This window comes from Candoia aspera, chromosome 3 (assembly GCF_035149785.1).
Source record: "Candoia aspera isolate rCanAsp1 chromosome 3, rCanAsp1.hap2, whole genome shotgun sequence".
Classification (NCBI taxonomy): domain Eukaryota; kingdom Metazoa; phylum Chordata; class Lepidosauria; order Squamata; family Boidae; genus Candoia; species Candoia aspera.
Genome location: NC_086155.1, coordinates 28,356,938 through 28,378,027, shown reverse-complemented (window position 1 = coordinate 28,378,027; position 21,090 = coordinate 28,356,938). Strand labels below are relative to the sequence as shown.

Below are 21,090 nucleotides of genomic sequence, written 5' to 3'. Positions count from 1 at the left end.
GGCACTTCTACTGTGTGATCTATATCATTCAGAAAAGCAGGCAAATTCTGGTAGCATCCTTGGAAAAGGAAGCTAGAGGCTGTTGCTTACAGGATATTGACTCTTGCTGGTTCCGTAATTTGTTTCTACATTGTTCTCTAAGTAAGATTTGAAACTCCTTCCTAGAGCAAAAAGGTCTGTTCTTGGTTCTCATAAAGATTGGTCATTTTGACTTGTGGGTGGATTCATGAGAAGGGCAAGGTCACTTCAGAACAAATGTGCCTCTGTGTGTACTCCTTGTGATCACCCTGCCAGCCGAAGCATTTATTTAGTTTGCTAACTTCCATTCCTCCCCCACCACCTACCCACCCCCTTTCCTGTAGATCTTATAAAACAAGGCCGAGAGAGGTTAGAACAGACCATCAAAGCTTCCGGTTCCAGGCTGTGTTCCTGGTGAGTATCTGATTCTTTCTGTCAATGGGGTGCTGTTCCTTTAAAACTCAGCTTGAGGATGCCCTCCTACAAGGATAAGCAGTGAATTGAGCCGGCTGGCACAGGCATGATGCAGAGGGAACCACCACTTGCACAAACGGATTTGTTGCTCAATATGGCTTTGTTACACAACTCTGCTTCTAAGGAGAGCTTTTGGTCAGACAGATGTAAGTAAAGTAGCTAAGTAAGACTGAACTTTGGGGTCTGTATGGGGTCTTTGAAATGCTGTATGGTGCTTCTACAGAGCTGTAACTTTTAAGAAATAAGGGAATATGCCAGCATGGAGTTGCCAAATTGTTATTTTTTCAGTCTTTGTTGAGAGGGGTGGGAAGTCTTAAATCTGAATATGTCTCATGTTTGGTTTGTGGGAGTTTAGTTCCACTTCGCTCCAAAATGTTAGGAATCAGAGTTTGCAGGATACATACACAGTTAATCTTCCTTGTTACAAAATGTCATTCTTTCTATGTAGTCTGCTAATAACTTCACAGAGAGCAAGGAGGAGAAATGTACAATAGGACTATCTATTAAGGGCTAATTGCAGCTTGGGGAGGTGGATTTTGTGTGGGGAAATAGTAAAGAGGTAGTTCTGAAAACTTCGGAAAAGACATTGGAAGATCTAATTATAGCTTTAATTGTAAAAGTGTATAAAAATACATTACTTCTACAATTCTAACTATTCTGTGATGAGAAGCAGGAAAAAATAGATTAATTTGTTAACAAGGTTTTAATTAATCCTGACTTAAATTAGGACAGGAAATAGCTGAATACCATTCCAACTGTTATCACAAATAACAGCTCTATACTGGCTTTGTTGGAATATGGGTTTAATAAGAAGCTTCTGCATTTTGTTTCTTCACTATGGCAGCCAAATTAACCCCCCAGTATTTAAATAAGATCTATGATGTAATGGTGGAGTCTCAATGTCTCAGTTTTGTTCCACTTCTCACAGTTAATCATTGTCTTTTTAACCCAGTGCTGAAAGAGTAGCTGTTTTAATGGACCATTCCAGAAGCCCAGAGCATAATAGACAGGTAAGACCTTAGTTAAATGTATTGGAGATCTTAGTTAAATGTATTGGAGATAAGGGTGGGGCAAATTTGAACAAAGAGAAGATGGGGAAAAGTTTCTTAGCTGTCTAAGATCTGCAGGGAGAAAGACTGTAAATTCTGTAGCTTCATCCACCAGAGGCCAGTCTGTCCAAATTGGGTTTGGAATTGTTGGGTGGCTAATGATTATGGAAGCTGAGATCCAACACATCTGGAAAGCACCAGGTTGGGAAGACTGCTGGTTTTCCTGGTACAAGTTTCTCTGCAAATGTACTCTACCATCCCTTGCAGTTGTGTGGTTTTTGTTTTGTTTTGTTTTTCATAGATGTGGCATTAGCCAAGTATAAATAATTCTTACTCAACTTCATGACTTCTTCTTTTCTTCTACAGTCTTCATCACCAAGTGACAGTATCAACCTTGGACCTTCTGCTAATCCCAAGTAAGACCATACAAAAAACTATTCACGGTACTATAGAGTGTGAAGAAATTGCTGTTTCCACTTTCTTAGTTTGTCCCACTGAGGCTAGTCATTTCAAGCTCCAGTATAAACCTCCTCTTTATAAACTGCTTATAATTCACTGGGAGGACAGGACAGGGAGTAGGTGCAGGGAATATAGCACATCCCAGTGATGGGAAAGGGATATTGGCACAATAAAATTACAGCCTTGAAGGAAGATTAACTGTGTTAATGCTTTACAAATGGGTTACCTGGAACCTAGCAGTGGGTTTCATTATTATTTTTCTCCCTTAGGATTGCACTGTAATGGCTCACAGACAATAAAGCATACTGTGCATCCTAGCCTCAAACAGGGGTGAAGATAATGTAGAGTGAGTCTGTATATCCTGATGTTCCTTGTTTGCTTTTGGGCAGGGGAACACCCATGTTGGAGTAACCATTTGCCAGAATAGAGCAGCAGATTCTGGGAAAGTGAGAAACTGTGAGGTGTTAGAAGGAAGAGTTATTGTGCCTTGAGTCCTGCACCCCCTAATTATGCCCTCTTCCCTCATTGAGTGAAGGACACAGGGAGAGAAATTAAAGTAAAATATAACTCTAAACTTGTCAGCCTTTATAGGTCCATTTTATCATCCAGGCTGCAAAAATGTATTATGGTGGACTTAGAAGGTAGAGGGGAAAAGTTCTGATTCAGAACAAGAGCTTCGGTGTGTTTATTTTGTCTCTTTTTTCTAACAGTGCCAGGCCAACTGATTTTGACTTCCTAAAAATAATTGGCAAAGGTAGCTTTGGAAAAGTAAGTAGCCTAGTTTGGGAAGTTTTCTTGTTGACTGCTTGTTGATCTGAATATTTTTAAGTCATGGTTTTTGACCTTTGGGAATTAATGTCCCAACTCTAGCATTTGCACTTATGGTGCTATTCTCCCAGTCAGATTAGCCCAATCATAAGTCACAGTGAGGTGGCTCCCTTAGGCCATATATTTTGCATGCTGTGAAAGGCAGCAACTTCTTGATTAATTATCCATAAGAAATACTTACTATTAATTATTCCCCTGCAAAACAGGGTAAGAAGTGCTTCTGAGAATTTTTTTTTCTTCAGTACTAAAATAACTAAACCAGGCTTAACTTATAACACCTAGAGTTGTATGAATATGCCAGTGTATAAATGTTGTAACAAATAACTTGAGTGAATAGGCAGAAATATAATTCATTCTTCCACCTCTCATAGAAAATTGCCTTAAGCCAACCTTGCTTCTCCCATATTTACAAAAAAAGGAATGACGTTGCTGCTACCAATGATTATGATGATTGGCATTTCAGTGAAGCTATATAACAAGGCACAAAGCACCATTTGGGACTCCTAACTTTCAAATTTCCACAATATTGAGGGAATTCAGATGAGAACATATCTGTAAAACATAAAAAAAAATGAAATGCCTAGAAATGTATCTCTTGGCTCATCCTTATATCTTGTTTGTAATGGTGTGTAGATGCCTTACTAATCATTTTTGAGTGACTTGTTCTTATTACGTTGCTTCCATCACATCCACAGACCACTACTGAGGTAGCCTAGAGCCATCTTTAGTTGCTTCAGTTTGGAAGTGGTATTTCCTTTCTTCTCCCAGCATAAAACTTCCCATGTGGAAAGTTTTGAGTGCTTTAGAGATGATGTGATTATGGACAGTGCATAGCTCAGTTCCTATTGCCCCAGCAATCTGCTGCAGAGTCCCTGCCTAGTTCTTGGGCACTGCACCTCCATGGTTATTTTGGCTTTACTGCCTGGTCTTTTTCTCTTTATGCTGGAATATCAAACTCTCAGGAGATCAATAATTTTGTCAGCCAGGAATCTGGCTACTTGGTACGTACAGTATCCGTCTATCTGTAAGTATGCATGTATGTTGTGTGCTAGAGAAATTGTAAAATATGGAAATGCATGAGAAATGTGGAATGGTAAGTAGGAGGAAGAAGGATCAGCTTGATCAAATTCTATTTGGCTATTTCTGTTTTCAAATTGGCTTCAGAAGGATGAAAGGAAAGAAAGATCCGTAGGCACAATAACACTGACAGCTCTCTGGTTCGAGATCCTCTGCTCTGTATTTCAAATCAGCTCTTCCAATAACTCAGACAGGCAGGGTGGTGGTGATGTTTGACCTAGGTATTTCAATCTTCTATTTCTCAGAGTACTATTGATCTCCCAGAAGATCAATATGCCACTGAAATGATTTTTTTGCTGCTGCCAGTTAGGGTTCATCCAGATTACTATCAGGAGTCTTATAGCATCTTTTCTGACTAACAAATTGTATTAAAAAGCCTTAGTCACCTCCAGATAGGACTACTGTAATGCGTTCTCCATGGGGCTGCTCTTGAAGAGTATCCGGAAGCTTCAACTGGTACAGAATGCGGTGCTGGGGGCAGTTATGTGTGCCCCTAGAAGAACACATATTCCATCTCTGCTTTGCAAGCTGCACTGGCTGCCAGTTTGCTTCTGGGTCCAATTCAAGGTGCTGGTTTTGACCTTTAAAGCCCTTCATGGCATGGGGCCAGGTTATTTGAGGGACCGCCTCTCCCCGATTACATCAGCCCATCCTATTAGATCAAGCAGGGAAGGCATGTTACAGGTTCAATTCGCCAGGGACTTGCACTTAGTGGGTCCAGGAAGCGGGCCTTATCTGCTGTGGTTCCCTCCTTGTGAAACATTCTCCCCCCTGAAATTAGGCTAGCTCCTTCCCTGCTATCATTTAGGAAGTCCCTCGAGATCTATATGGATATATTGTCGGGGGTCTTTGCAATGGCTTCATTATGACTGACACTCTTGCTCTCTCTGCAGGGTTGGTATATTTTATAATTTTGTGATTTCATCATTTTGTGATAATCTTTTAATAATAATTTTATCTTTTTATAATGATGGCTTTTATTTATTCAGTTTTTACCTCATTGTTGTACGCCGCCCAGAGTCACCTTGTATGAGATGGGCGGCCATATAAATGTGAGCAATAAATAAATGGCATAAGCTTTCATGAGCTGCAGTTCATTTCATCAGATGCAGCTCACAAAAGCTTATGCCTTTTAATTAAAATTGGTAGTCAGAAAAGGTGCTACTAGACTTCTGATTTTTTGCCATCATAGACTAACTCGGCTCTCCTCCTATAATGTCTACCAGATTACTGTAGTTTTTCATCTCTATATAGTAGTGTCTACGACTTTCATAGGACTGTTGATCTCCTGGGAGATCAAGAGCCCAGTCAGAAGAAGCATGCTGTAAGTAATCAAGATTAAGGCTAAATAAATAATGGAAATTAAAGTTTAAACCCCCACTCCCACCCTGGCATACATTCAATAGGGCAGTTGTGTTGTTTTTTCCCTCTGGTAGGTGACTATAGAGAGTAAGAAAGATGACCTTGCCAGAAATCTGCAAGACTCATTACCAAGGCAAAGAGGGTTGAAGCATTCTTTAAGCCTTGGGAAACAAGATAATATTCAGAAGCTGCTCAGGCAGGTGCTGCCCTGATGTACCGGAGTATTAAAGGCAGGGTGTGGGGAAGGTACAGCACAATCAGATTTGCAGGATTCTGTTATTATGGTAGTTCTAGTCTTCTCGTGAAGTTGATTTCCTGGTTTGGTCTATCTGCTGGGGCTGACAGTGATGCTATATGGAAGGGAAAAGAGAACAAGCAATCCACCAGTTGCTGCCCTGATATGACCCAACATTAGTGCAAGGGCAGCAACCCTACTGGCCTAGCTGCTGAGATGTGGTAAGATAGGCTGTAGGGGCAGCATAATTTATATCCATATGTTCTCTTCAAGGATGAGAGGAAAATGCATTATTGGGGCTGTGAAGAAGAGACCTATTTGACATGATTTAAATTGGCATTTGAAAAACCCTATCCTTTCTTTTGTGAGCCTAGGGTCATAAGTGATTCTCTCTCCTTCCCATTCCACCCTCACAACAACCTGTGAGGTAGGTTTAACCGAGATACATTGACTGCCCCATGACCCACCCATTGACTTTGTGGGTGAGTGGGAACTTGAATCAGATGATCCTCATCTTATTTATTTATTCAATATTTCATACTGCCCTACTCTCAGCAACTCTGGGCAGTTCACAAATTAAAAAAAATACAGTAGTAAAAACAAGGACCAAAAGATGGCAAAAATAGCAGAACAAACCCATGCTGCCCAGAAGGGAACTTCAATCACCCTCACCTGTCATGAGCACTGATGGTGAGCAGGAGGGGGCCCCTATCCAGGGGGGAAAACGCATGCATAGGAGCGAGGAATTGAGCAGTCATTCAAAGAGACACAGAACAGACCCGCCTTGACTTTGGGGGTTTATCTGTATGGGTTTTCTCACGCTTCTTCAGTTTGGTAGGATTTTCTGTCTACTGTAGCAGTAATAAAACACTAGAGACTTATTCCTCGTCTCGGCGTGGTTCCTGCTTGTCAGGACATCACCAAAGGCCTGGGCGAAGAGCCAGGTCTTCAGGGTCCTTCAAAACACCAGTAGAGTGAGAGCCATCCAGATCTTGGGGGGAACCTTATTCCAGAGGGCAGGCACTGATACATAGAAAGCATGCTTCTGGGGTCTCAATAGGTGGTATTGTTTAACCAAAGGAACCCAGAGCATGCCTACCCTGCCAGATTGGATTGGCTGAGCAGATACTATGGGAAAGAGGTGTAAACAGGCCCTATGCCATGTAGGGCTTTATAGGTAATGACCAGCACCTTGAATCGCACACAGAACCATACTGGCAACCACTGCTGGTATCACTGCATTCTGGACCAGTTGAAGCTTCTGGGTGGTCTTCAAGGGTAGCCTCATGCAGAGCACATTGCAGTAGTCAAGCTGCAAGGTGATCAGGGTATGAGAGACTGTCTGAAGGACCTCCCGATCTAGGAAAGGGCACAGCTGGCCTACCAGGTAAAGTTGTGCAAAGGCCTTGGTCTGACATAGTCATGGTTCCATTTTAAAAGTCCCATTTTCTAAATTCCATTCAGAAATTCCAAAGTATATGTTCATTTTACTTTTTTTAAATGAATGTCTCAGTTTAGCCTGTGATATTGAAAGCAATAAGCACCTTATAAATGGAGATGAGCCAGTCATAGACTACTGCTACTGTTCTAGATTACTTATAATTCAAAATATTTTCAAATAAGTATTGATTTTTGCATCCCAAATTTTTCCCTTGGAACAGAGGTCTGGATTTGATACAGTGAGATTAGAAGAAACAAACCCTTTAGCATTTTATATTTCTTATGCTGTTAACGTATATCAGGTAGATTTTTTTGTTGTTGCTTGCATTGTGCATCCAAAACCAGCCAACTGTGATAGTTAAAGGTAGTAGAAGTTTCTTCAGTTCCCTCGGTGTCTCATTTCTATTACAGGTTCTTTTGGCCAAACACAAGTCTGATGGAAGGTTCTATGCTATAAAAGTTTTGCAGAAGAAGTCCATCCTTAAGAAAAAAGAGGTAAGTTTGAAAAATAATTTGTTTACATTATGTGCAGAATATTTTGCTACTTCTGCCTTACTCTGTAGCATGATCTTTTTTTTATCAAATGACAGATGTCGATTATATTTCAGCACATGCAGCAGTCATGTTGGTAGACATATAAAATGTATGCTTTTGTGTGTATATTTCTATCAAGAATTTAATAGCAGTACATGGGAAGAGTTTATAAGCTTTAGGAAGTATTTTATGCTACCATCTTCTGATCCAATTAGGAACTCTATCCTTAGTGAAGTCTACCATGCAAAAGAAAACCCCTGCATTTGCTACTGGAATGATCCCTCATGCTTTCATGCTACCATCCAGTGATGGCACATTGCAAGCAACCAAAAAAAAAAAAATCTGCAACCACTGGAAACCAGACTTTCCCTCATTCTTAAAGCTCCATATCAGAAGGAATGCACTTTCCACTATGCTTTTCTTACGTTTTGTTTCTTCATTGGTGAGGCTGACAATTAAAAAGGACACTATGGAGGAAAGTGAGTTAGGCATAGAGAACCTTATAAACAGCTTACAGATTGCTCACAATACCTGGTGTGAGAGCCATACCATTCATATATCTGCAGTGGATTCCTTTAACGCATTCAATTTATAGCAAAAAAAAAAGCCACAAAAGGGAGTATTAACTCTTTTTCTCCCTTTCTACAGTCCCTTTTTAAAAAACTCTCCCCCCCCCACTCTCTGCTAAAGATGCTGTGTGACATGGGAGAGTAGCAAGTCCAAACATTTGAGGGATGCTTCATTCAAATCTCCCCCCCTTTCTGTAGTTCTTCTTTTTGGTACCTCTTTTAAAAAAACCCTAACCTGCATACTTGCATTTTTGTCCTTCTTGGCTCTTGATAGCAAAGCCACATAATGGCAGAACGCAATGTGCTCCTGAAGAATGTGAAACATCCTTTCCTTGTGGGGCTCCACTATTCTTTCCAGACCAAGGAGAAACTCTACTTTGTACTGGATTATGTAAATGGAGGAGAGGCAAGTATCTGTTCCTGCTCTTTTTCACAAAGCCTAGCATCACGGGTGGAATTTTTTTTCCAACCTAAATTACGTTGACAATTGGCATTTTCTCGTTCACTCCTATGAATGATTCAGCACAGGGCCAGTTGTTAAAACGGAGTCAACCTCGACAGAAGACTAAAACTATAAAATACCAAAACAGTTTTCTATGAAATTGTGTTAAAATCAGGCAATGAACTAGGTTTGCACAAATAATAATAGTTATCATTATTATCATCATCATTATTTACAACATGTATAGACCATTTCCTATACCAGAGCATCTTGAAGCAGTTTATAATGAAAAGAACTGCAAAACACCTAATTGTCATGACCTCGTTGCAAGGCACAAAGAGCCTCACAACGTGGATCATGATCATTAAGAAATAGAGGAAGGAGATAATCAAACTAGGGATTAACACAAGCACCCAAAAGCACCCACACCCATGGACCCATAGGCAGCTGAAAAGAAGGACGTCAGAGGGACGGAGATAAGCCGCACCTGGTGCCCCGGAGGACACAACCGACGCTGGGAGACAAAGGAAGACACCGGGAAAACGCCCAGGCAGCCATCAAGGGTCCCATCAAGAGGGATCGGGACAAAGCAGGGTGGGGAAGCCCAGGGCAATACAAGAGGGTATAAAAGGGGCACCTCCACACCACCACCCCCGTTCCCGTTTTTCGTTCTGTCAGCTATCATTCCAATAAACCAGAAATCCTTAATACCCATTAAGTGAGTCTGTGTCTTATTGCGAAGCGAGGCTGACCCTGACACTAATAAAGAATACATTAAAACGGGAGCCGGTATGGTATAGTGGTTAAAGTGCTGGACTAGGAACACAGAAAGCCAGGTTCTAGTCTTCCCTTAGGTGAATATTGATACTCCCCAAGACATCAACAATTACTAATAAAAAACAGAATCTATTCCTTAAGTGGGGGGAAGGGGAAATAATTCGTCCAACTTTCCAAGTGGGAAGGCCTAAACAAAACTGCTAAAAACATTGTGGCTTTTTGTGCAATGGGTAATCCCTGTCGGTATGATACTGTTCCACTCAGATCCCTTGATTTTGTTGAATAAGAGTGGCTGGTGAGGGCTTTTGAAACGTTGTGCTCCTGCCCTGAGGTTTTATCTCTCTGTTCCTAGTTATTCTTCCACTTGCAAAGAGAACGCTGTTTCCGTGAACCTCGAGCTCGCTTCTATGCAGCTGAAATGGCCAGTGCGGTGGGCTACCTCCACTCACTGAATATCATCTACAGGTAAACTATGTTGGAATCAGAGCAGAAAGGGCTCCTACTGATTGCTGCAAAACTTACGCATATATGAATTAAGAGAATGGAGAGGTTTGGCTGCCTGTGAGCAAAATGAAATGGAACTGGTTTCTCTGAGATTTTGGCATTTATTTAGAAAAATATTTGTCCTAGAAAAGCCCCCCAGATCCTCTGACACATCAAGGTGGTTTTATATTGGATATCTGAGAGTGTGTTGTAGACAGGCAGTTTGGTGTAGTGGTTAAGGCATCAGACCAGAGCCTGGGAGACCTGGAGTTCTAGGCCCCCCCTTAGACATGAAAGCAGGTGGCTGACCTTGGGCCAGTCACTCTCTCTCAGCCCTAGGAAGCAGGCAATGGCAAACCACTTCCAGAATCTTCCCAAGAAAACTGTGGGACTTGTCCAGGCAGTCACCAGGAGGTAACACTGACCTGAAGGCACACACACACACACGCACAAAAGAGTATGTTGTAGGTAAATTAGAGTCTCTAATGATCAGAGGAGGGGAAACTAGGTCATCCAAAGAGAGGCTGGAGAAATTGGCTGTGGGTATGTTTACCCTTGAGAAAGATGATTGAGGATAAATATAGATACACCTCTTCAAGCCCATAAAGAGGTGTCACATAAAAGAATGTCAGGACCAGTTGTGGATCAGCCTACAGCTCAGGCATGGAATAATTGTTTTATATTACAGGGAGGCAGGTTCCAATTGAATATAAGGAAAAACTCTTTAAAAGGAAAAGCAGTTTGACAATGGAACCAAGGAGAAACTCAGTGTTTCTTTGATCAGTGCAAGACGTTTATATCTGTATCAGACCCAAAAAGCCTTTTGTGAATGGCCACTAAATAAAAGTAATCATTTCCTCCTGCGCCTTCGAAATTTTATTTTCTTGATCAATCTTTGTACTGTTTCCCACTGTGCCCAAGTTACGAGATGTAGCTATACTCTGTCAGAATAATACTTCATGCATTTCATGAAATTGACTGAATTTCATCAGATCCCATTTTTATGAAAATTTACATTGTGACATTGCAAGCCAGGGTTTGTTTCCATAGTGGTTCTACTACTCAATAATAGAGCAAGGACCCACCTAAAATTATGACTGCTTCTTCAGGTGTCTTTTTTGTACGTATAGAAGAACTAAATATAATGTGGGAGAAGCTGAATGCAAGCAAGCAGCATGTGTCAAAGTGTGCTCCAACAGGGACTATCACTTTACCACAAGATGGGGATCTGAGTGACCTGAATTCATTGGTTGAAAAAGATAATTTGGAACTTACCAATCCTCTTGTTTGGAGACTTCAGGATATAAGTCCTTTAACATAGTCTTCCCAGACCTGGTGCCCTTCAGATGATGTGGCCATGATGCTTAGGAACTATGGGAACTGAAGTCTAGCATATTGGAAGGATATGTTAAGGATATATTCAGAAGTTTGAAAGCTGGACTTAAGGAGGACTGCCTTAAGGTTTCTTTGTCCCAGCACTATATTTGGGATGGTTGAGTGGGAATCTGTGTGTTGCTGCCAGAGATCTGGATCTGTCTTCTGTCTGCCCCTGTTCTAAGATATAAACATCAATTCCTCTCTCTCCTTTTTTAAAAAAGGGACTTGAAACCTGAAAATATTCTTTTGGATTGCCAGGTATGTTATTGGAGTTGGTGCATAGGGGAAATTAGAAATGTCACTATGAAGAGAGATCAGATTTAATAATTTATAATAACTACCTCCTGTTGCTTCCAGCAGTTTACTTTGAATACCCAAATATAAAATATTTGCATGCTGTGTCAAGTATGAGAGATGTATGTAAGAGCATGCCATTTGTGAGAAATGACTTGTGAAATGGCAGCCCAGTGTTTTCCTAGGCACTGCTTCTGAGTTGCAGTGCAGTTGCTACTTCTTAGTAACTAGCATCTAGCATTATGCTTATGGGCCTTTGCTCAGGATCCACATTTACCTGGATTTTGTTTAAAATTACAACAGAAGAACTGGAATCAGTCCAAACATTGTACAGATCTATACCCACATAATTGTCTTTCCCATTATCTTCAGAGGAATTATCTGTTCAGGAGATGGCCACAGTTTACGTCTGATAAAAATATTGCCAAAAGAACAAAGGAAAATGTTACAAGCTCCAGAATAGAATACCATGTTTGTTTTGATGTCTGTTTTGATTTCGTTATTTTTTTTAGAAAAAAATACATTCTGTGCTAAAGAAAAATAACTATGTTCTTGTCTCTGTGAGTACAGACAATAAAATTTGTCTGTAAATTGTATGACATGTGCAGACTGACATATCTGTATTCCAGGTAAAAAAATTAGGTTGCAATATTTAGCATCTTTTACTAAGCTTCCAGAATCCTAATAATTACTCAATATTCTGGTCTTGTATATAATAATTTATAGTTGAAACAGACTTTGACAATCAGATCAGATATGAAGCCTATGTAACAAACTTTGAAATATACCAAGAAGATTGAAATTTCTCCCTAATCTTTCAGGGTCACATTGTTCTGACAGATTTTGGACTTTGCAAAGAAGGAATGGAGCCTGAAGGAACAACATCTACCTTTTGTGGCACACCAGAGGTAAGATACAGTGTTTCTTAAACTTTTTGCTCTCAGGCCCCTTCCCACAATTATGGAGGACCCCAAAAGAGCTTTTGTGTGCATGGGTTATATTTATTGATATTATTGTATTAAAAATTAAAATTGACACATGTAGAATATTTATTTATTGAATCATGTAAAAAATAACAATATTCAATCTATTAGATATTAATATAAATAAAATATTTTTCATGAAAAAAACATGTATTTTATAACAAATAAAGATAATAATGAGAAGAGTGACATTGTTTTAAATTTTTGTAAATATCTTCAATATCTGGCAAATAATTTTGATTTCATGGACACCTGGGAGGGTCTTGGGGGGACCCCCTGGGGTCATCAGACCACACTTTAAGAAATACTGGCATAAATGAATCATTACCATTTAAATACATATGTTTTCTTACTACTTCCAACAAAGAAAATAAATTTGGCTTTTGGGAAGTAATTGCAATCCTTTGTCAGATGTTTGTGTATATGGTAATATAATTAAAATTTCTACCTCCTTTAACAGTACTTGGCTCCAGAAGTACTTAAAAAACAGCCTTATGACCGAACGGTAGACTGGTGGTGCCTGGGAGCTGTCCTTTATGAAATGCTATTTGGCTTGGTAAGTTTTGCTTCTGGATTAGAAATTGAGGCTAAAGGGGTCTGAGAGTGGCTTTTCATCCTGATGTGTAAACAAGCTGATTTCTTTGGAGAAAGGGACAAGAAGCATTACAGGTAGTCCTTGCTTAATGACCACAATTGGGACTGGAATTTAGGTTGCTAAATGATGTGGTCGTTAAGCGAATCCAGACCCAATTTTATGACCATTTGTGCGGCAGTCGTTAAGCAAATCATTATGATTGTTAAGCAACCACATGGCCATTAAGCAAATCACGTGGTCACCTATTGATTTTGCTTATTGGAAGCTGGCTGGGAAGGTCGAAAATGGTGATTGCATGACCGTGGGACACTACAACTGACTTAAGTGTGAGGAACGGTCGTAAGTCGTTTTTTTCAGTGCTGTTGTAGCTCTGGACAGTCGCTAAACAAATGGTCGTTAAGCAAGGACTACCTGTATCAAGTTTTGCAGGCAATATCAAAGCTTATCAATCTGTTTAATTAGAGTGGCAAATGTTGGAAGAATGTGTATGATACTCAATTCTCTAACACACTGTTTCTCAACCTTGGCAAGTTTAAGATGCGTGGACTTCAGAGTTGAACATACATCTTAAACTTGCCGAGGTTGAGAAACAATGCTCTAGCAGAATCGTTACCTTATGCTGTTAACAGGACCCTATCTCATGCTGCTTATTCCTGTATGCTAGTAGAATTAGCTGAGTTTACCATATTCCAGCATAGGTGTGATTTGGATAACAGTGTCTTCAGATCATTTGGCAAGTGCTCAGTGGATCAATTAATTGAAGTGGGTCTGAGATCTTCTACATATTAAGTCTGTCTGCATACCAGGCATGTTGATGATTGTGTGCTTAGAAGCAGGATTGGATTGGTTCACACAATTACAGCTGAACTAATTAATCTTATCTTAGTTATTCATTAAGGTTCCCAAATCTGAGCTATAAAAATACAGAGGACCTAGCAGCAATGAGTTTACAGTTTTCCTATATAAGTTTGCTACTATCTAGTGGTTGCCCTGCATTTTTCAGCCCAAATATGGTAGCCTGACTTTTGAATTGTTCATTTAGTAATTTATTTTAAGCAACCCACAATAGCACATAATCCTCCCATCAAATTCATAAAAACATAATCAGCATGAATTGCATTTTATCTAAACATGATGTGTATGTAGATTGTAATTTATGCTACTGACCTTTTCCTTTTTTTAAAAAAAGAGCTTTATTAGTTTTCAAAGTATAGTTAAAATACAAAATAGAAGTATAGAAAAGTTAGAATATAAAACTAAAGAAAAAAAACAATAAAAGGGTAAATAGATAGAAAACAGAAACAGAAAGTGACTTCTGACTTCCTCCAATACAAATATAGATAAATTTATAGATGTAATCTCTTACCATTAATTAAACCTTAGTAACATTATTTCTATCAAACCAAACCATTTAATCACTAAAACCCCAAATCAAAACTTCATTTTTTTCTAACACAAGCAAGTAATCTAAAAGTGGTTGCCGAGTAGAGATAAATCCAGAAACAGTATTTTCTCTTACTAATGCTGTTTATTTAGCCATTTGTGCCAAATCCATTAATATAATAATCCAGTCTTCCATTGTGGGTATTTGTGAGTCTTTCCAACGTTGTGCACATAAAAGTCTTGCTGCTGTAATCATATATACAGTAAAAGCAAAGTCCCATATTTTTTCTCAAGATCCTTCTCCATCAAACCTAAGAGGAACAGTTCTGGTACTACTGACTTTTTCCTGTTTTTCCTGTCAGCCTCCATTTTACAGCCGGGATATGTCTCAGATGTATGATAATATCCTGCACAAACCACTTCAGATTCAAGGAACCAAGACCATAGCAGCTTGTGATATCCTACAAGGACTTCTTCATAAAGATCAAAAGAAGAGGCTTGGAGCCAAGACTGATTTTGTATGTTGATAACTCCTTATTTTTGGAACCCCAGGCGTCTTGTCCTGCTAAAAACTCTATCCTACTTGGCAGAGCAGTATTTTAACATCTGTAGCAGTGTGTATGAGTTTTCACTGCTACTTTTTAAAATTATTTCTGTTACCTGCTCTGTCCCATCAGTGCTACTCCTTTATCAAGTCATCTCTACTACCTTCACTTTCATCCAGCACAGTTTCTTTTTCTTTTATAAAATATCATTTCTGTATTTTGGAATGCAGGGATATTGTTTCCTGCTTAATAAATATTTAGTAGTAGCAGCTGTAATAACTAGATGATTTGGGATGTAAGCAGTACAGGGAGTAGATTAGAGTAGGCTATCTATTCAATAGGTTGATGGTAACTTTTATATTTTGCTGCTTCAATTTTCAGGGTGGGCATAGGGTATACTGAACAATGAAAACTAATGGTCATTTCCACCGCATACTTAATGTACTTCTGCATGTACATTTGCATCTCAAAGTTTTGACTACTTTTCAGCACAATTCTGTACATCATGCTGCTTCTTAAATTATTGTTAATATACTGTTTGGCAGTTTTCTAAGCATGCATGTGCACACAGTTAAATGTATGTTCAGAAAGTTGTGTCACTTATAGGGTAAATAATTTGGGGCTATGTTAAAAGGAGAAGTTTAAGAAATCCCTAAAGAATTCTGAGATAGCTGAGCTGACTGGTTCCAAGTACTTGTATGTTACGCTGGGCTGCAGAAACAAGCTAGGCCTATTGCCTCAGTGGCCCTTCATGAGCTCCTAGTTCTCATCTTAGGGCTGGTGAGGGAGTCTCCAAGATATATGGGTTTTGGTGATTTCAACCTCCTTAAAAGAGCTCATGAGTTCATAGTCTCTATGGTGAATCTAAACTTCTCACAGATAATTACAACTCTGATGCACATAGATGGACACACACTTGATCTAGTCTTTACTTTGTCAGATCACTTTCTACTCAGACTGAGAATTTTAGCCTCCCTGGGCCTCTGCAAAAAATGGTCCATCTCAGGAGCCTGATGGATTCTGAGTATCCAGAGGGTGATTGGGGATTTTCCCAACAATCTGCAAGCACTGCAAGCACTCATAAATTTTTGCAACACAGAGACAAATAGAGTGCTAGATAGATGGCACCTCTGTGGTTTCTCTAGTGACCAATGCCTGTTTTTTTGATGACCTGGGAGATGAAGTAACTGAAAAGAATAATGATGCATAACCAAAACTAAACACAAATATGCACTGATACGAGTTCAGGTTTGAGCCTACTCAGTAGCAATAAGAGCGGCAAGGTGTTCACATTGGAGCAGCCAACCACTTTGCAGGTCGAATAAGAGCAGAGGAACACTGACCCCTTGCCGCTCTTATTGCTACTGAGTAGGTGAGCCTGAGCTCATACCAGTGCTTAATTGTGTTCACTTTGGGTACAATTAGCTACTGTATAGACAAGGGTGTTTTAGGAAACCATTTATATAAATTTAGATCACTGGTTCACTGCAACTAGGTGAAGATAAATATGTGCACAATACAGTTTTGGAAATCCTTCAGGCAAATGGCTGCTGAGCTTTATTTTACTTTTTGCAGTTTGAAATAAAGAACCATATGTTCTTCGCTCCAATAAACTGGGATGATTTGTATAATAAGAAGATCACTCCTCCATTTGATCCTAAAGTGGTAAGTACTTTATTATACTGTAGACAATCTTCATGAAATTGTGAAGAAATGTTAGAAAAAGCTAACCATTCTGGGTGCTTTTCAGGGATTATGGATCTGCATTTGTTATGGACTTCCCCGGCATGTGAAATATTGAGCCAATCCAACATGGTTTAAGTTTTGTCTTGGCATACTGCAATTTGGATTCAAAGCAGGACTGGAAATGGTTGAGGGGCAAAGGATGTCTTGGAGAAATCAGTTTACTCAGTTTGACTATTAGAACTAATTAAGGATCTAATTGCACATGGTGCTAAATATATGCTTCAAAAAAGTACTTAACACTAGAAGATGATAAATAGTTAATAGCAATCTCTCTTACTTTCCTCTATCCCTCCACCAGTGAATGGAAAATAATTGGGGAGAACACCCCAGGCGAGAAAACCAGGGACTTTCTCCTCACTTTCTGTACTCTGTCAGTACAGAAACATAGTATGCGATCAAGATTGTTTGGCTCAGTTCAGAATGTTTTATGTAAAAAGAAAAAGCACCTCCTTACAATAATCTAAACATAAACTCAACTCACTATAAGGGAGAACAGCATTTCAAACTCCAGTTTAGCAGACTGGTAGGATTCAGCAGAATCCCAAAACATGTGCTCGGTTTCTCTCATTCTACACTCTCTGGCTTTAGGAATGACTATTTATTGTTGTTATTGCCTGAAACTTTAACAAAAGATGATAATTAGTTTTTGGTTTTGGTTTTTTTTAAGGCTGGGCCAGCTGATCTACGACATTTTGACCCAGAATTCACTCAGGAAACTGTCTCCAGCTCCATTGTCCAAACTCCTGATTTAGCTACCAGCAGTTCCAGTGCAACAGATGCTTTCCTAGGTTTTTCCTACGCACCAAATGATGAAGATTAAAGCATCTCATGTAAACAAGGCTTGAGAAATCCAGTTTTAGCTCTTTATTTAAATCAGAGGAAGACATTACACACTGACTAATCTTCTAACCGGAAAAGCACCAAACTTTTCAACTTTGAGATACAGAGACTTACAATGTGAATGTTCTTCCTGAGCACTGCCAATCACTGTAGTTAAAATAATTTTATTTCTAGAGGCATGAATAAATTTACTGATACAACCTTTTACCAAAATGGATTATGTCCTAAAAGAATGCAGGTAATCTCTAGATGCTTAAGGGAGATTTAGGGTATTCTAATAGATAACTAGTTATTTTGTATTCAGTTGTTTTAAGTTTGGGGCACTACCAGTTCAGACTAGCTGAATCCATTTTCTTGCATTATTGTAGACTTTATGGCTCATTAATCTTTTGATCACACTTTGCCTGTGATTGTGTATGTCCTTGAGATTTCCAAATGAAATGTTTGCGACTAGAAAAGCTGTAACTACCTCTCCTTACCCCCATAGCTAGTCCTTCTATGAAATTTGCATGGCCTTGTGTACATTCTTCTCAAATTAGTTACCACCTCCAGGTTTTATGCCAAGTTTCAGGTATTTCTTTTTAGTATTTAATGCACTGCAGCAAATGTAATTGGTGGGAATAGCAAGCCATCCCATCATACAGTACACTAGAGTCAAGGTCTTGTTGCTTTATCTTGGAAATATTTCCAATGATCTCTGCTTATACAGTATTTTTAATAACCTTGTTTATTTGTTCCTGTATCTGGAAGTTAAAGTCTGGTAATAACTACCTCTTAACAGCACAGATCCAAAAGAGGCAAATGGATTTTATTTTTAAGAACTCATAAAGAAAAACAAACTGCCTAAATAAATCTGTTAAACCCAAAATTGTATTAATGAGTAGGTAAAAGTAAAGTCTCAGGTTAGAATTTTACAGACACACCGTATCATTTTCTTGGCAACAATATGCAAATGTTTTGTCCTCTTTTCCCAGGATATTTTGTTGTTGTCTTTTTACTTCCCAGTGTAGCTTATAATCCTGGGACTTCCAGGTGTCTCCTATCTAAGTACTAAGCCTAACTGTGCTTAGCTTTCAAGCACAGGCAAAGTTGACCAGGTGATTTTTATGAATAAAAAGGAATGTTATTGTTCCCATCCAGTACTGTTATGCCAATACAGTATGCAGCCTCATTTTTTTAGATTTAGAACAAATGACCTATGTCAGGTTGTTTTCAGCCATTCTGTGCCACATTAAATAATTTCAAATTATGCATTCCTCTTAAAAATTTTAGACTGTGAATAGTTCTTCCCACAAAACATAACTACTTGAATAGGCAAGATCTTGAACAAAACAACAAGCTACTTCTAAAAACAATTTCTTACTACCAGCTGAAGGCAAAACACACTATTCTGATAAACTACATAAGCAGAACCAGAGTTGGCTAGAATAGACCTCTACTAGGTATAAGAAGAAAAATACAGAAGCTAAAATGTTCAGGAAAAGGTCTGATGGAATGGCAAACTTGGTTACAAGGAGTATGAACTACAAAGACTTTTGTAGCTTTGTACTTGCTTAACATTTTTTTTAACAACCTGTGCTTAGATTTAGCATAGATTAGAGTTTCAAAAACATCAGTATTGAAGCATTTGGAGAATGGCTAATGGTCCAGTAAGTAGAAAAGAAATAATGTAGTGCTTTAAAGACAGACAATATATTACAGTATAAACTTTTTAAGGCTACTGTCCACTCCACCAGATACATGGTGACGCTTAGAAAGAGTACTTGTATTAAAGCCATGGGGATTTTTTTAGATTGTAGTCTGTTCAAAAACTCACAGTGACTGGATTCAGACCTTGTGCTAAGCCATAAACCAAAGTTTACAAACCATCATGGTTAGATTCATACATGATGTTATGCCAAATACAGCAATTCACATACTGGTTTAGTGAAAAGAATGAACCCAGCCTATGAGTGTGTGTGAGTGAGTGAATGAAGCTGTGAGTGTGAGAAGGAATAATAAAATGGGACTTTTTAAAAAAATGAAATGCAAGAGGTGAAGACAATGCCAATGCACAAACCATCCGCTGGTTATGACAGTCATTCTTGCATTTGTGTACTTGATTAACACACATAACAACTCTGGTCTCTACTTAACCCTTGAAAAATACTGTTCAACTATGTATAGAGAAATGCCCCCCTTTGCCTTTATCATCAAGTTTGATAGAAGCACTGGATTGGCTCATATGACAGTCTCTCCTGAGTTCTGCATTTCACTGCTATATTATGGTAATTGTAGAATGTCTTACCACTCCCACTTTTTTATTATGGTAAAATGTTTAAGACATAATAAATAGTGTAATATATTTTACATATACGGAGAACTCTTTCTTGCCTAATCAATGCTAATTTGTATCCATAAAAAACAATGAAATGTCTTATCTTGTTTTTCTTTTAATTGATCCTTGTTTAACGACCACTCGTTCAGTGACCATTCAAACTTGTGACATCACGGAATGAGTAGTAATGACCTGACCTCATACTTAAGCCATCGGTGTCCCGTGGCCACATGATTGCAATTTGCAACCTTCCCTGCTAGCTTCCCACAAGCAAAGTCAGCAGGAAAGCTGGCAGGAAGTTGCAGTCATGTGAGGTCCTTACTTAACGACTCATGCAGTCCTCATTTAATGATGGCAACAGGGACTGCCATAACTGCCATCGCTAAGTGGCGTGGTCATGTGATTTTTGACTTATGACCTGTCCTAACAGTCAGGAACCACGCTGAGACAAGGAATAGGTCTCTAGTGTTTTATTACTGCTACATTAGACAGAAAATCCTAACAAACTGAAGAAGCGTGGGAAAAACCCAGACAGATAAACCCCAAAGGCTAAGGCGGGTCTGATCTGTGTCTCTTTGAATGGCTGCTTAACTCCTCAGTACTACGCATGCGTTTTCCCCCCTGGATAGGGGCCCCCTCCTGCTCACCATCAGTACTCATGACATGACCATATTGCATAACGATAGTTTCCAGTCCCAATTAGTGTTGTTAAATGAGGACTACCTGTATGCCCATTTTAAAATATGCCTGGTAGAAACATTAATATGAGATATCCAACAGAAACCTTTCTGCCCTGACATGTGTGTCTTACCATGGTGGATTTTTATAATTTATCAACCTTCACCAACCCATAGTCCTTCAGTTATGTCAGGATCTGAACTTGTAGAACTTCTAACCAGTATGGTTAATCCTACTATAAGGCACCAGATTACGGAAGACTGACAATATCTTTAAATACTGACTAGAATTCAAGAATCAGAGCAATTTAATTGGATTCTCTTTAAATAAGGTCTAGCAAAGGTAAATATTCTGTCAGTGACCCTATGTATTATTTATCCTTCACAGGAATAAAAGCTGGAAAATTATTAATCAGATTTGTACTGATAATTTGGAAGTAAAAGACCATTAAACTATGGTAAATAATGAGCTTAACTGAACAGTTCAGAAATGAATGATTCACAAAACATGGTAAGCTATCAACCATGGTTTACAAACTTTAATAGGTGGTTTTTCACTACATGCTATATCAAAACAAACCACATC

General features: G+C 39.0%; 1 protein-coding gene across 1 annotated transcript; it reads left to right on the top strand.

Annotated features, from left to right (window-relative positions):
* Window positions 1-442: 442 nt before the first annotated feature.
* On the top strand, window positions 443-17,510 carry SGK2 (serum/glucocorticoid regulated kinase 2). The gene is made up of 13 exons (XM_063297184.1): window positions 443-638; window positions 1,445-1,502; window positions 1,908-1,957; window positions 2,711-2,768; window positions 7,354-7,437; window positions 8,320-8,451; window positions 9,617-9,729; window positions 11,346-11,382; window positions 12,240-12,326; window positions 12,862-12,957; window positions 14,742-14,897; window positions 16,500-16,589; window positions 17,338-17,510. Exons 2-13 carry the CDS (start codon window positions 1,467-1,469, stop codon window positions 17,488-17,490), a joined length of 1,092 nt encoding a protein of 363 aa, XP_063153254.1. The 5' UTR covers window positions 443-638; window positions 1,445-1,466; the 3' UTR covers window positions 17,491-17,510.
* The last annotated feature ends 3,580 nt before the right edge of the window (window positions 17,511-21,090 follow it).